Source organism: Anopheles stephensi, chromosome 3, assembly GCF_013141755.1.
Source record: "Anopheles stephensi strain Indian chromosome 3, UCI_ANSTEP_V1.0, whole genome shotgun sequence".
Lineage (NCBI taxonomy): Eukaryota > Metazoa > Arthropoda > Insecta > Diptera > Culicidae > Anopheles > Anopheles stephensi.
The window spans coordinates 34795278-34809232 of record NC_050203.1 but is presented as its reverse complement, the minus strand read 5'-3'; the positions used below and the strand labels follow the sequence as shown (position 1 = coordinate 34809232).

Genomic DNA, 13955 nt, shown 5'->3' with positions numbered 1-13955 from the left:
GCAGGGAAAAAGATATTTGCATCATCACTCACGTCAAACCCGTACGTTGGACCTCCGTACTGGTGCATGGCGGTGGCTTTCAAGCCCGATGGTTGCACGAGCTTTGGCTGCTGCCATTCGGAATGTTTTATACGCTCGATGCCATCAGCCGGGCTGTATGAATGGATGCAGCGAAAGAAAACAAGCAAAAAGCCCAACACCAAATGCAATGAAATAAAACTACAGAGAACACATATACACACACACGTATGTCTTTGCCTAAAATGAAATAGCGCAAGGATTCCGGAAAAAGAATCCATCCATCGCTAAGAGCACCAGCGGAGAAGAAAAAAAGCTCACCAAAGTGCGCCTGGACACTAGCGCTAGCTGACGAACACGCTGATGATGGTGATGATGGTGATGATTGCTACTGCATAAATGTGATGCAGCAAGAAAAAACGGAAAAAGGAGCACGATAGGCAACAGTAAAAGCTGGCAAAACATACGATGAGCTCATTTTTCTGCGCTCCACCAACGAATAAAGTCTAGATGACAGTGGCAACAACACGCAAAAAAAGCTCCACAGTTCTGCTGCGAGGAACAATGGAAGTTGTGAGGTGGTGAGGAAAACAGAATGCACTTTTGGTGAAACGAAAAACACGCACACACACACACTTGAAAAGAAGAAAACAAATCGATGCACTTGCGGGAAATCAGATCTCACGAGCTTGATTCGTTGCGCAGTCGCACCAAACAAAGGATGCTGTGGACCAAGTGTAAGCAATATGGCCGTCCTGTTCTGAAGCGCACACTTCAAAGCTGACTGTGATGTTTGGCTATACCTGTCATCGAAATCGCTGTAGCTACGCCTATCGAATTTTCCTTCCCAATATTTCCCGAGTGAGTGAGCAGGACCGGAATATCCGAGAGCGCATCGCTTTGCTCGCTCCAATGTCAAAGCACACCCTTCCGAAACAATGGACACGCGAGATTGATGCTGCGATTCAATCCTTTGTTGACAAGCTTGCCGTGCTCACTGGCACTACACTACAGTCTCTTCCCGGACTTGGAAAGTTCGAAAAATAAATCGCACGTTTTCTTTGGCCCCGACAGCTCCTGCCTTAGTGTCCATCTTTACCCGATGGTCAGGGTGCAAAACAACCCTTAGGCTAGCTCACCCCCCGTGTGGCTCACCCTTCCTGGCTGCTTCCAGACGAGCGACTGACACACACACACACCTACACACACGCGCTCACACACCGTTTATCTCTGTCACACACGCGTGCAGTCTCTCGCTTGTGCCCTGCCCTCAATCTCGAAGATCGTAGTAAGGCGTGTGCGAGGGGTTTTTTTATGCCTCCCGTTGAGCGTCGAGATTTGCTGCCACAGACTGAAATCCCGTCAGACTCAATCCGGACGACGCCCGACCAGCTCGTGCATTTGGTTCGTCCGTGGCCTCCTGTGTGAGTGTGGCGCAACTTCTTCGCAAGCAGCTACAACGGCTTAAACTCGACCGCTCATCGTCATCATCACACTTGGTGCGGCACCAGCTCGATCTCCGCGGAGGCCCCGAGGAGTTTTGATAAATAATTTGGACTCCTCCTGGTGGACCAGGTCGTAATGAATTTAATTTGTTACTTACTTATTTAATTAATAAAGCCCTAATTAATAAGCGTGAGAGAAGCGTGTGTGTGTGTGTGCACGCGTCTATGGGTGACTCTTTTGCCGAGCGCCAGGTGTTTTGTGATCGAAGGCGTCGCGTAGTTGCCTTTCTGTGCAGTGCGTACCAGTGCGTGGTGTATGTGTGTTTTTGTGTTTGTGTATCCGTGTAAGCCGCAGAGTTTTTGTTGTTCGAATTGTTCTCCACCAGTGTTGCTGTACTTCAACTTTCGCCATTAGTTTGTTTACGTTCTTACGAGAATACATTGCGCAAAACCGGGAAGATATGCAAAAAGTTTGTGCGTGTTCACCGCCGTGATACAGATGCAGCAGCATCTAACGACTTTACCCGTCGATTTGTTTGAAGCAGTGGATTTTAGTGAATTTTAATACCTAAATGGAAGTGGATTTTGGTCCTAATGTACTTCGCGACGTAAAAAAGAGCTTTCTAGTGCAACTAAAGTATACGATACAATAACCACACCAACGTGAGTTACATTTGTTACAAAAATCTAATGTAAGTGGATAGCTGAAAGAGGACTGCCAGAGAGATAAAAAAGGGTGCTTTTCATACGAACAACACAACATCTAAATAAGGCACAGTACAGGATGTGTTCGACCACTGGACACCACACTTCCGACTTATGCTAATCAACGTTTTCCATCGCGGGAACACAAACGGTCAAACTGTCGGCGCTATCGATACGCAACTTCTCAGCAAATATGCTGAACAATCTCAACGCAGCCGGATTGGGTGGTGAGTTTGCATTAAATGGAAAAAAGGTTTCGGTGTAAAGTGTGTGTAAATTGATGTTCGCTTAGTACTGTTGTTAGTCAGTATGTAACTTTCGTTTATTTGTGTATAGACAATTTTATTTATGTTGCTAATTGCTGAAATAGGTTTAAAGAAAGGCTCTATTTTGCCCACGTCCGCTTGTAGAGCTAACCCACGTAGACTTTACCCGGTCTATATCAAAGCTATTAGAACTGATTCTGTATATGATGCCGATAAACAAACTTAAGTAGCGAACATTGGTTCACACGAAAGTTTGCCTGTAACACTCCAATTTTAGACATCAATGTTTGGCTCTTATTAGATTGAAGTGTCAAACAAACCACAACTTCAAAAATTAACAGATGGATGGATAAGCCATTTGCTCTTAAACATAAATAATGCCACCAAAATTCTAGGTAAACGATTTGCAGTTTGCTTCAAAATTCTACTGATAGTCACTCAAGTCAAGATTTTTCTTTTCAAAACTTTCAAGAGAAGAAAATCCCCATAACATTGACATATTTTTAGGCTAAAGACAAAGCGTGCAAGAAAGCTGGTACGGAAAAATTGGAAAATCGCTTCAATAATTATGTTTCGCTCTCGAAGATACAGTCCTTAACAGAGATAGCTAAAACTAGATCTGTTAAGTTGTACAGATTGAAAAATCACACATGGGAACGCTCCTGTAGCTGTTTTTGCCTGACGAATCCCAACCCATCTTACATGGGTAAAAAATAGAATAAATTAGGGTTTGATTTTATCTACCACGGTCAAATTTGGGGCCATCCGGTGGCCGAGGCGATAACGACGCCGGTCTTCACACGGCAGGACCCGTACGGGTAAAATCAAGTCACAGAATGCCAGAAATGGCAGGGTCGAGACCTCTCGAGATTGTAGCGCCAAAGAAGAAGAATAAGAAGGGTCAAATGAAATGTGTCCGATATTTTCCAACTTTTCTCAACGCTTATCAACTGCTTGGTTCAAACAACTTCAATGGTTGTTCAAACGCTTATTAGGTTATTAAAAAACCCTCAACTCATAAAAGTTTAATGGGTTAATGCGATTTCAAAACTATTACAATTCTTAATATGAAAAAATCGTATCTTACCCTTGAAAATTACATGAAAAGAAACAAAAAGTGTTTTACAGAATATAGTTACTGTGGCAAACCACGGAAATTTTTAGAAAATTAAACTTATTTACGAAACCAAAAAATAGTCTTGCGCTCTTCGTTTACAACTTCTGACTGATTTCGATTTTTATCCCGGGCTGGCGCATCCTGCCCTTTTACGATCTTCCTTCTTTTTCTTCTTTATCTAGTCTTCTTTTTTATCATTTTAGCCCTCCAACTGACAGTGAGTTGGGAACCCTACAAAGCTCCAAACAGATACGTTAATAAAGATGGTCCTGAGATACTTGTATTTATATCGATTTAAAAATCATTCATTGGATTGGATTGGATTGGATCCAATTCATTGGAAGAAAAAATATGTTCCGTAGGGGAATGTGAAGTAATTTTACTTGTGCCAATAACATTTTTTATGGTTTACAACACGTTATACTTAATACTTATCTTTTCATTAAAATTTCCTAGAACATAAATTTTAGCTGTTTTTTTATTATGAAAACAGTAGGTGTTCGTATAGTTCTATTAAGAGCTGCAGTTATATTGCCAGCTAGTAATTGTGTTTAACGTATCTGTTTGAAAGTTAAATGTTAAAAGAAGATCATTTTGATACATGTACATATACAGTCAAATTCAGTGGAATAGTACCTCAAACATAGGCCAGTACAGCACAGTTGTTAGGAATCAACAACGGCTTTTAACAAGCTAATTGAGTAAACCGATTTTTATTGCTATCATTACAACGAATAAGAGCAATATTTCAAATTTATCGGATCACTTTATTCAAATGCCACCGTTTGAATCCATAGACCTAGGCGATCAAATGTTTAGCGATTGTAATCGTTTGCCCACTATTATACTCACAGACTCGTATCCAACCGATATGCCGCTAATCCTACATTCGATACCTTCCACGCAAAGCACCGTATTATAAATTAAATTCTCACCTCATAAACTCAGCATAACACAGTAGCCGCCAGTTCGCGAACCTATTCACATTTGCATGCCTCGCGAAACGAAGCGTCAAACACACGGACACGCGCGTGGTGCATCCCGTGCCGTTCTAGCCGTTCACTGCAACATAAAGTACAGGGTAGCGCATAATTTACGACACATTAGCGTTCATGCATTATGCACCACACTACACTACGCACACACCGGGATTCGGGATGGTCGTAAAGCATAAAAGAACCACCACCATCAGTGGGTCGGGCGAAAAAAGCTTAATCGAGATCATTAGGTCCAGTCCCGCGCGCGCTCTCTCTCTCTCTCTCTCTCTCTCTCTCTTTCTGGATCTCGATGTGGTCCAATCGAATTCCCAAACCACACACTCACAGGACACGCCACATCGGGAGGTCTTAATGGAGCCCGAGTGTAACAGGGTGGCTATGTAACTGGGCCTTGGGCCATCCGCGGCATATCGCTCCATAGTTCGCTTAAAAGTGTAATACTTAAGCGTTTTCGAGTTCATAAAAGCATAATTAATGGTGAAGCAATTAAAATGGTAAACAATTGAAATTATGAACATTTTAATTGAAACGTCATAATTGAATAGAGCGCCGGGATCATGGTGTCGTGCTGCATTGCAGTGCCGCATTATCTATAGTTCAGGCATCATTAACGGTTAATGAAGGTGTAATTGTAAAAACGCCAGCATAATGATCGAATGATTCTTTTGAACCGCTTCAGAAGTTAAGGTATTGTTTATGAGGCTTCTTGACACAGTCCCAACCCTTGTATTAGCTAAGCTTCTTAAAAATCTTTAACACTAAATTCCACTTCACGGATTTAAAATAACAATATCGCTAAAAGATCTGAGCTTTAAATTGCTGGATACAATCTGCCTCTCATATCTATAGCGTTTAACAATTGAATCCAGGTTTTTTTTTATCAAAATTGAACACCCTTGCCGTATTGCGTAAAAATCCTTACAGTCTTCGAGCCTTAAACATTCTATAAAAAATACCATCCACTAGCATTACTAGAAAAATAAAAGTTAAAACCTATAAAACCCATGATAACTTCACCACAATACTACAATAACATTTGGTTTTATTCGACGGCTTTTACATTCCGGACGACTTCCCATTTGTCCGCCGTACAATCCCAAACCCATTTTCCATTTCAAAGTGCAACATTTCGTTCCATTTTGTAGCGCACCAGATTGCCTCCGGCCGAGCCCGGACAGTTACAGCGATACGCGCCCTTTACACTGACACTGGGAAAATCCGTCCCATCCGTTCCTACGCTATTTTCCCGAATACGGTCCACCCCCCCCGAAATCTGTACGCTCGATGCTCCAAGCACCATCGTCGTCGTTCTCGTCGGCACAAATGGCACCACTAAAAGACGCTGACAATGGCAGCAGCATCGAGAATGAAATGGTGATAATGTTTAATTTAATTTTATTAAAACCTATTTTCACGCTCTCGAGCGTTCGGGGTGGAACCGGGGCAAAAGGACGCCACTGAGCGGCCAAACCACGTTTTACGATCGTCGGTACGATTCTCCGGCACAATTCTCCATGCGAACCTGGGGAAGGCCAAGTCGATGGGCTGGCTGGCCGTACGTGTCGTTGTCGCGAGTGTCACGTTACGTGCTACTATCGATCGACATGCGATTGGATGCGATTTTCACCGAAACGGTTGCGAGCAGGCGACCATTGGACGTGAAAACTCCGGGACCATTTTGTCGCATTTTCCCATTCCTCTGGCCCCGATTTTCCTCCACTTCCTTCTACCGGAGCGATGCTTCGAAGCGGATACTTCGAAATCGATTTTTCAATGAATTGTGGCAAATTGCACTTCATCGCAGGCGGCGTTAAGCGGACGGTGCTCGTAGTCAAATGAGCACACGACAACGGAAATCAGCAAAGTGCATTAGTTTCGAATAAAAATGTCAATGCTTACACACATTAGTGCCACTTTCCTATTCATTAGTGGACGTGTCGATGTGTCACGGCAGGGGAAAAGAATACTGCTTAAAGCCTTATTCTGTCCCCATTTAAAGGAGACCTCTGCTCAAACCATTGTTTAAAAAAATAACTTCACCAACCAACCACAATATGACGGTCGACCTTTAAATATTTATTACCCCGTGTGCTGTAGGGATCGGACAACAAGAGCCAGCAACAAAAAAAAACCACACCCGCGCACACAACTACAAGCCACAAAGAAAAGAACTGGTTTGCTTTCCAGCACCCAACAGAACGGTACACCCTTCCCGCGAACCGTGGAGGGAATTCATATTTTTAAACATTAATTATATCGATCCACGGACGCGCATGCTGCCGATGAAAGGTGGCGATGGTTTGGGCCTTGTTTCGTCCCCTTTCGTTCTGGTTTCGCAGTCTGGTTTCGCAGTCATGTCGGGACAGCCGTTTTTCCCCCGCAGCATCACATCCTTTGCAGGGCATTCTGGTAGACGTGCGTTGTACGTGTTGGCAATGATTTCACGCAAGCACCAGACGCACCCGGGAATGGTCTTCATAATTCAGAATGAAATAGACCCTTGGGAGCCGTCAGTGGGTCGAGGTAGTTGATGGTGATGGTTGAGAAATTGTGAGGTCATGGATTAGCGGAGGAAACGCTGAAATGGAGCGACTTGGCCTGGGATGCTAAAGTATCGGAGTTCGGGTCGGTTAGATTAGTGATTAAATGACCTTCGTTCTTCGGTTGTTTGAAGTTGGGTTTTTGGTGTAAGGTTTTGTCTGTGGAAGTGTTATCGATCACAACACACACACACACATAGAATATCTTTTTAGATATAATAAGAGGAAGATTAAATAGATTGCATCCTACTAGAAATGCATATTTCTAATGTAGCAAATGATTGATGTTTTAGGACAGAAAGACAGTAGATAGGATGAATTTGAATACGCATGCAAAAGTCTTAAATTATTTTGAAGATACACGGCAAGACCAGACATCGAATCCCGTCAGGACCATCTTTTCATAAGCAGAACTGACTACATCGCTACGGGTAACCGGAGTCCAGAAATCCAGAATTAGCATGCCACGACCTCTTGACATTGTGGAGCCTGAACAGAACACGTACAAGTTTTGATATATCATGCTCGTTATCTTTAAAGAGTCATTTAATTTCTTTTTTAGCTCAATTTACGACTGCATATCATTTTTTTATAATTTTTTTAAACATGTTTTGGGTCTCTGAGCCCTAATGCGCCTCTTGGTAGCATCCAGTGGTGGATTAAGATATTTGAAGGTGCCGAGCGGAATCTTCAAATTCCGCTTCAAGAGGGGCAATTGTGGCCCCTCTAATTATGCCATTAGAGGGAAACAACAGGAGTTCCCTTCCCGAAGAGGCCTCCCTAACCGACAAGGCCCCGAGCGACCGATCTTTCCGCTCTTAGGTAGATCCGCAACTCAGTACATCTTGAAATTGCCTTAAGAAATAGTTTGAATCTCTTGGCTCAAAAAGCATTCATAACAGACTGCCTTGTCGTGTAGATACCAGCCTATATAATTATATAATTATTAATTTGTTAAGTTACTTCAACTTATCACTACACCTAACCTAACTAAACCTAGCCTACTGAAACCTTTGCTGCTAACAACATAACATGTGTACCACACGAGAGTTTACGAGCGAAGAAATCGAGCTCGATCGTTGCACCGCCATGCCCATTCCTACCTTAAATCCTCTTGTTGTGGTCAGTTTTGCTACAGCTTCATTCTCATAGATGTAATCAGATTAACAATCTCATCCTATTAAAATTCTTCACTCCTCCTTGTCTAATGCCACTAATTTTTTATCACCCAGCCAGTGAAAGTAAAAGTGTGAGCTAAAGGCTATATTAGCGTCCGCTGTTTATCAACCATCCTAAAATAACTCTGCCGCTGCTAGCTCTGCTTGGATCCTTGCATACAATAAACGAAATAAAAAAAAAGAAACAACTACTGCTCTATAACGCTTCACACCAGCCTCCGTCCCACACATACACACACACTAGACGCTAATTTGAAGCTTGCCACTTTCCATTCAAAAACTAATGCACCAATCAATACTTCGATTCATCGCGCTCCCGATGCTAAACAGCTTCCCCAAACACGCACCGCAGAGACTTTAACATCATCATAAAAGCGTAGCAATCAAAGCCTAATAACTCATTACGCTGCGTGTGGCTCGTACGCATGAATGAACATTTCTTTCCCTCGCCTGTAATGCCCCTTTACTTCCATCTGCGTCTTGAGCGGTAGAACCGATCCATATTGACGCATTCCGAGGATAGTTTACGGTGGGATAAACACAGCAACAGCTCCAACTAATCGACCACATAAAGGAGCAGAAGTGGGAACAGAAGCTCGATCGTTTTGTGTGCTGCTTGTTAAAAGTGTCAGCCCCATGGTGAAGATCGCTTCGAAAGGGAGAAAACAACTCCACGGCCCACGAGTTGGTGTCGATGCCTCATCGCACTGCACTGCTTTTTACACGTTTGTGGGTCCGTCGCGAGATTCTTGCCGTCTTGGTTGGCCAGCCGGAAAGCATCCGGAAGCCTCGAAAGACGTGCATGGTCAGAAGCGCTAGCGTAAAGGTGCCACTTTGCTTCTTGTATTTATTTCTCATGTTTCCATAGTGTAATGCTGCCCTGTCTTCAGAATGCAGTGTGTGTTCGAACGATCCCTGCCCTTCCCCCACTTCCGTCCATTCACCCATGGACACCTGGATGCCTGCTCTGAACCAGCGTGTCAATCTTTCAAGCTTGAACTTTCATACACGATCCTCACGAATCACGGGATGGGAAGAGGAGGTTGGATCGGTGTGGTCGGGAAGGTATCGACGGGCAGGGGGGGCGCTCACATGCGCTGACAAACTGCACCACAAAACGGTAGCCAAAATCGTATAGATGTGTTAAAATTAACACCTGCATATGAAGAGTAGCATAAAAGTGTTTCTGATACGTGTCTTCCACGAAAGAGCCCCACGAGTCGCTTGGAGTGGACCATAACGCTTGCCTGGCGCAGCGAGCCGAAAGCAAGGACAACCGAACAGGAGGAGGCGCACGGGTGGGGGCTCTCTCACTAGACTGTCAGAATGGATCGAAAGATTTGATCCCATGCCCAGGCAACCCAGGCAACACAGTTCAACTGTCACAGGGTGTGATGAGATGTGACATGAGTTCGTTTAAAAAACTGTTCCACCGGTTACCGGGAGCTACCTGGCTGCATGATCGTCATCGATAGGCCCTCTCCCGACGTAAACGGGCGTAAAGATGATGACAGTTGGCATTTTGCCAGACTGATGCTGTTGGCCCGGGAACCGGAGATGCGGAGGAAGAATAAGACAAACAGAAAACAAGATCACAACCACTTGCTGGATGACTTCGGTGAGCTCATGTTGTTTGCTGAGTCGAAATCCTTCGCAAAACACCGATGCACTATGGGAAACGTATCGCACGACAAAGAGATGTGAAATTGATTGGTGCTTTCAATCATTACTTCAGAGAAAAAACTTTTGCAAAATTTCATAAAAAAAATCTCACAGTTGCCTTTAATACTTCACCAAATGACCTGTTAATCTCCAAAATCTCCTGTCATATAAATTCTGAGATAAAAAAAAGACATCGATTGGTGTCTAAATTTTAGTTTAAAAATGAAATAACTTTTGAGGCATACTGTTTGCAGCAAAAATACCATACCGTACCATACCGCTATTTATAAGAGTTCAGCTCGCTAGTCCTAGGTTGTAGTGCCAAGAAAGAATAAGAAGCTTCCAAAAACCTAAACATTATTGTACAGAATCTTAGTACGTCGCTCCTGGATTTGGAATCGTGTCCAGATTTATCCGACTAGAAGTCCCAGAATATCATCTCTTTTCAATTCAATGACACGAATCGCTAAGGAACACTAAGATTAACCGATATCACTCGTCAAATACTTGAAGCCCAAGAAACCAACTGATACCACCAGTTCTGAGCTAAATTGTTATCGTTACGAAACTGGTTTTAAAGTACAGCTGAAGGTGTATTTTTTAAAACCATATTTACCATTAATATGTACTGCAGTGAAACATCTTATCCAATGTTCCTGTCTTTCAGAAATTTGTTTGATTTTATCTGGGTCTATATGTTAAGACTGTCTTACCCCACTGACTGACTGATAGCACAAAAAAACTCATCATAAGAATGAAGCAATAAAGATTGTATAATAAAGAAAATACATCCAGCTTTAACAGGTGTAAGTAACTTAAAGAATGAAATGCTTAAAGTGCCTTTAAAATGCTTAAAGTGACTTGCTCCAATTTCTGCTTTTACTAAATTTAAATTAATAAGTCTATTACTACATTGAAAAACCATTAATTATAACAAAGAAGATAATAAAGTTTAGTAAATAAGTAAAGCAAGCAACTAGAGGAAAGCTCATTGTTTTATCCCTTCATGAACTTATATCTTCGGCCTATACCTTAAGTCATTTAATCAAGTCAAGTAAATATGAACTCGAGTAGCTTCTTTAACCCTTTACTGATGAAGCCAATATTTATCGTACTAATTCCATTAGTTCAGTGAAAATCTCAATCTACCTTTTACTTTCCTTTTTGCTCTTATTTTGAGTGTAATCTATGTTGTTTAACTGAATCTCTTTTATCCTATGTTTTCTGCACTGTCGTTGTCGAACGTCTCGTCTAACAATGAATCAGTGCAATCGAGTAATGGTTAACAGTTTATCACTTCTACCCGTCCGCAGGTCCGAAGGAATGCGATCTGCCAAAATCGGGCCTCACGTCCCTGCACGGTGCGACCGGATTCGGCCAGCTACCCAACTCGGCCACCACCGCCGCCGACAGCAACGGCAACCGGTTGCACGTCAACAGTGGCGGCGCTGGTAACGGTGGCTCGGGCGGTGGCACGGGCGGCGGCGGCACAGGCGGTGGCGGATCCGGTGCGGGATCCCTGTGCGAACCGCACAACATACACCAGGATCAGGTAAATGTAGCCGTACGGGGGGGGAATCCATGCATCCACACGCTACCATGGTCGGGCTGCCGAGGCCCACTAGCCGCTGCCCCAAAAGGTGAACGACTTTGCTTACTCTCCACCAGAATGCTGACAAACATGGCGCAAAACAGAAACGGCACCGAACACGCTTCACCCCGGCCCAGCTGAACGAGCTGGAGCGCTGTTTCTCCAAGACGCACTATCCGGACATCTTCATGCGGGAGGAGATTGCCATGCGGATCGGACTGACCGAGTCACGAGTGCAGGTGAGTGGGGTTTGTTGGGTGCGGTGCGAAGATTGTACGCTTTCTTTCCCGCTGCTAAGGTACGGGTCGGTATGGGCCACTCCCTGGCCACACATTTCGAACGAACGATTCCCCATGAGGGACTCGCGCTAGAACGCTAGACGCTTCTTCTGCCTAATGGAGTGTCACGGAACGCTCCGAGTCATGGCCGGGTTGGCAAGGGCGAGTTCTCACACCCTATTTACCCTTACCTGATTATTTACATAAATCACTTTTCCTGTGCAAGGCGCACAGTGGAAGCATGGGAGAAAGCTCAGAGAGCAACGCTATTGCGCCACTTCCAGAGTGGATGGGCGCACGAGTTTTGGTTAAATTAAAGCAACAAAAGCACACGCTGCGACACGTTCTTTTAAGGTACTTTAAGGGACTACTGTTTACAAGGCTGCTGTTTAACATACCTAAATATTGTATTCGTCTTGTATGCTGCTAGCCCATTAGGATGTCTTTAATCCCCGTTAACGAACATCAAGTGTTACTTCCAGTGCAATGCTTTATTATGAGCTTTAAGAGTAAATGAGCCGCAGGGCTTTAAGACATTATTCCCAAAATTCCTGTCTTACCTTACGCACTTACTGATCACATTCTGTACCTGGGCATAACTATGCATAGCTAGACGGATGCTCGCGAATGCAATAAATTGCTAGATACCTGCAGATTCCTAACGCACGCTCTTGCCCGTGCCGAAATACCGATGACAGACGAATGTTTTACACATGTAACTATGGCACTAGCTACGTTCCCGCCCCGGTCCAGCAAAACGCACCGGAATGTCCAGCCTTTGGTTCACTAATTAACAATTAAATCGACCAAATGAATCACTTAGCTAATCCGTTTTCCCAAGCAAGCAACAACTCTTCCGGTCAGTACCGTCTCCATGCCGTGGTTAGTGTTGTGGTGTCTGTTGACATCTTCCAGTCAAGACACGAAGATGAGGTACGGGGAGCGCAGGTAATTATTTAGCCCAGTTTCCATTTACATAAACATGAATCATGAGACCTGTTCGCCCTCAATTCCTAGCCGAGATCGATTTGGATCTCTGCATCACAATCTTAATGATTGTCTGAGGAAATGCTACGCTTGTCGTATGCATGTCCGTCCATAAAGTTGACACGTGTTAACTAACGTGCTGGTCAGTTGGATTCAAATTTTGCTTAAACCTCACTTCCCGGGAGGCGAACGTTCGTTGGTAAACCATTATCGATTAGTAAAGAAAGGCAACACTACAAAGCTGTCCATGTTTTTCTTAACATGTCATGCTACTGATTGTCTGGGAAAAGGTTTAAAGCGTCTTTGACTTCTTATGCATCAGTCGTCCGGAAGACTGTCAACTTGGTATTGGTAAGACAAGAGAAGATTGGACCTCAAACCACAGCAGTTTTCCTTGACGAGGACAGCTATTTGGAACTGGTCGAAAAGGACAGTAACGTTCTCGTCCGAGGAAAATGTCTAATCGAAAAGATACCTTGTGGGCTAATGACATAAGAAGAGTTCCTTGTACATAAAATGAGCATATTAAAACGTTATTAAATTTAACCTAATTTAAGCATTAGTTTCAGTTACTTCTCAGTTAGCCTTTATAAAATCTTAATATTGAACAAAACGGCCAGGCAGTTGTTTTTGATACAAAATATTCATATTGATCGTGTTTTCTTCCTAAAACCAAACTTTGTCCCTTGCCACACAGCTAATCCTCGAAGCAAACCTTTAGATCCCCCTGTCATTCCATAAATCAATCATTGAGCTTCAACTTTAGGGAGGAGAAAAAAACTTTAAACAATCCGATCACGTCCCGGACCATGCAAGACTCCCTTTCTGTACACTTAATGTGGAATATGTGTGCATTTGCCCCAGCATTATCCCCATTCCAGTGGAGGCAAACTTTTTGATCCTCTCTGCATGGGAAATCCACCGGCAAATAACCATCCGAACACGTGCGCCTTTTACGCCAACAACACCAACCGATAAAGTGTTTTCAAGGTTATTGCAGCGGCTTAGATCGGGATCATGCAGATTGGGGCCTTGCCACAAGAAACCACACCGATTCCAGCATAAGTCTCCGTTTACCGGAGACTGTACGCACATAGTAAACGTGTGCCATAAAAGTAGATTTTATATTCACTTCACTCCATATCGACCCGGCAAACGACCGGGTATCGA

The 13955-nt window shown here is 43.6% G+C and overlaps 1 protein-coding gene across 4 annotated transcripts in view; it reads left to right on the top strand.

Moving 5' to 3' along the window:
* The first annotated feature begins 1073 nt into the window (after positions 1 to 1073).
* LOC118509713 (homeobox protein orthopedia) overlaps positions 1074 to 13955 on the top strand; it is a 39513-nt gene continuing 26631 nt past the window's right edge. The window contains exons 1-3 of one of the 4 annotated variants that reach the window (XM_036050798.1): positions 1074 to 2395; positions 11219 to 11481; positions 11598 to 11759. In XM_036050798.1, coding sequence (XP_035906691.1) covers positions 2362 to 2395; positions 11219 to 11481; positions 11598 to 11759 — 459 coding nt within the window. In that variant the 5' untranslated portion in view covers positions 1074 to 2361. The remainder of the gene's footprint in view (positions 2396 to 11218; positions 11482 to 11597; positions 11760 to 13955) is intronic. The other 3 variants (XM_036050799.1, XM_036050800.1, XM_036050801.1) reach the window with 3 other exon arrangements.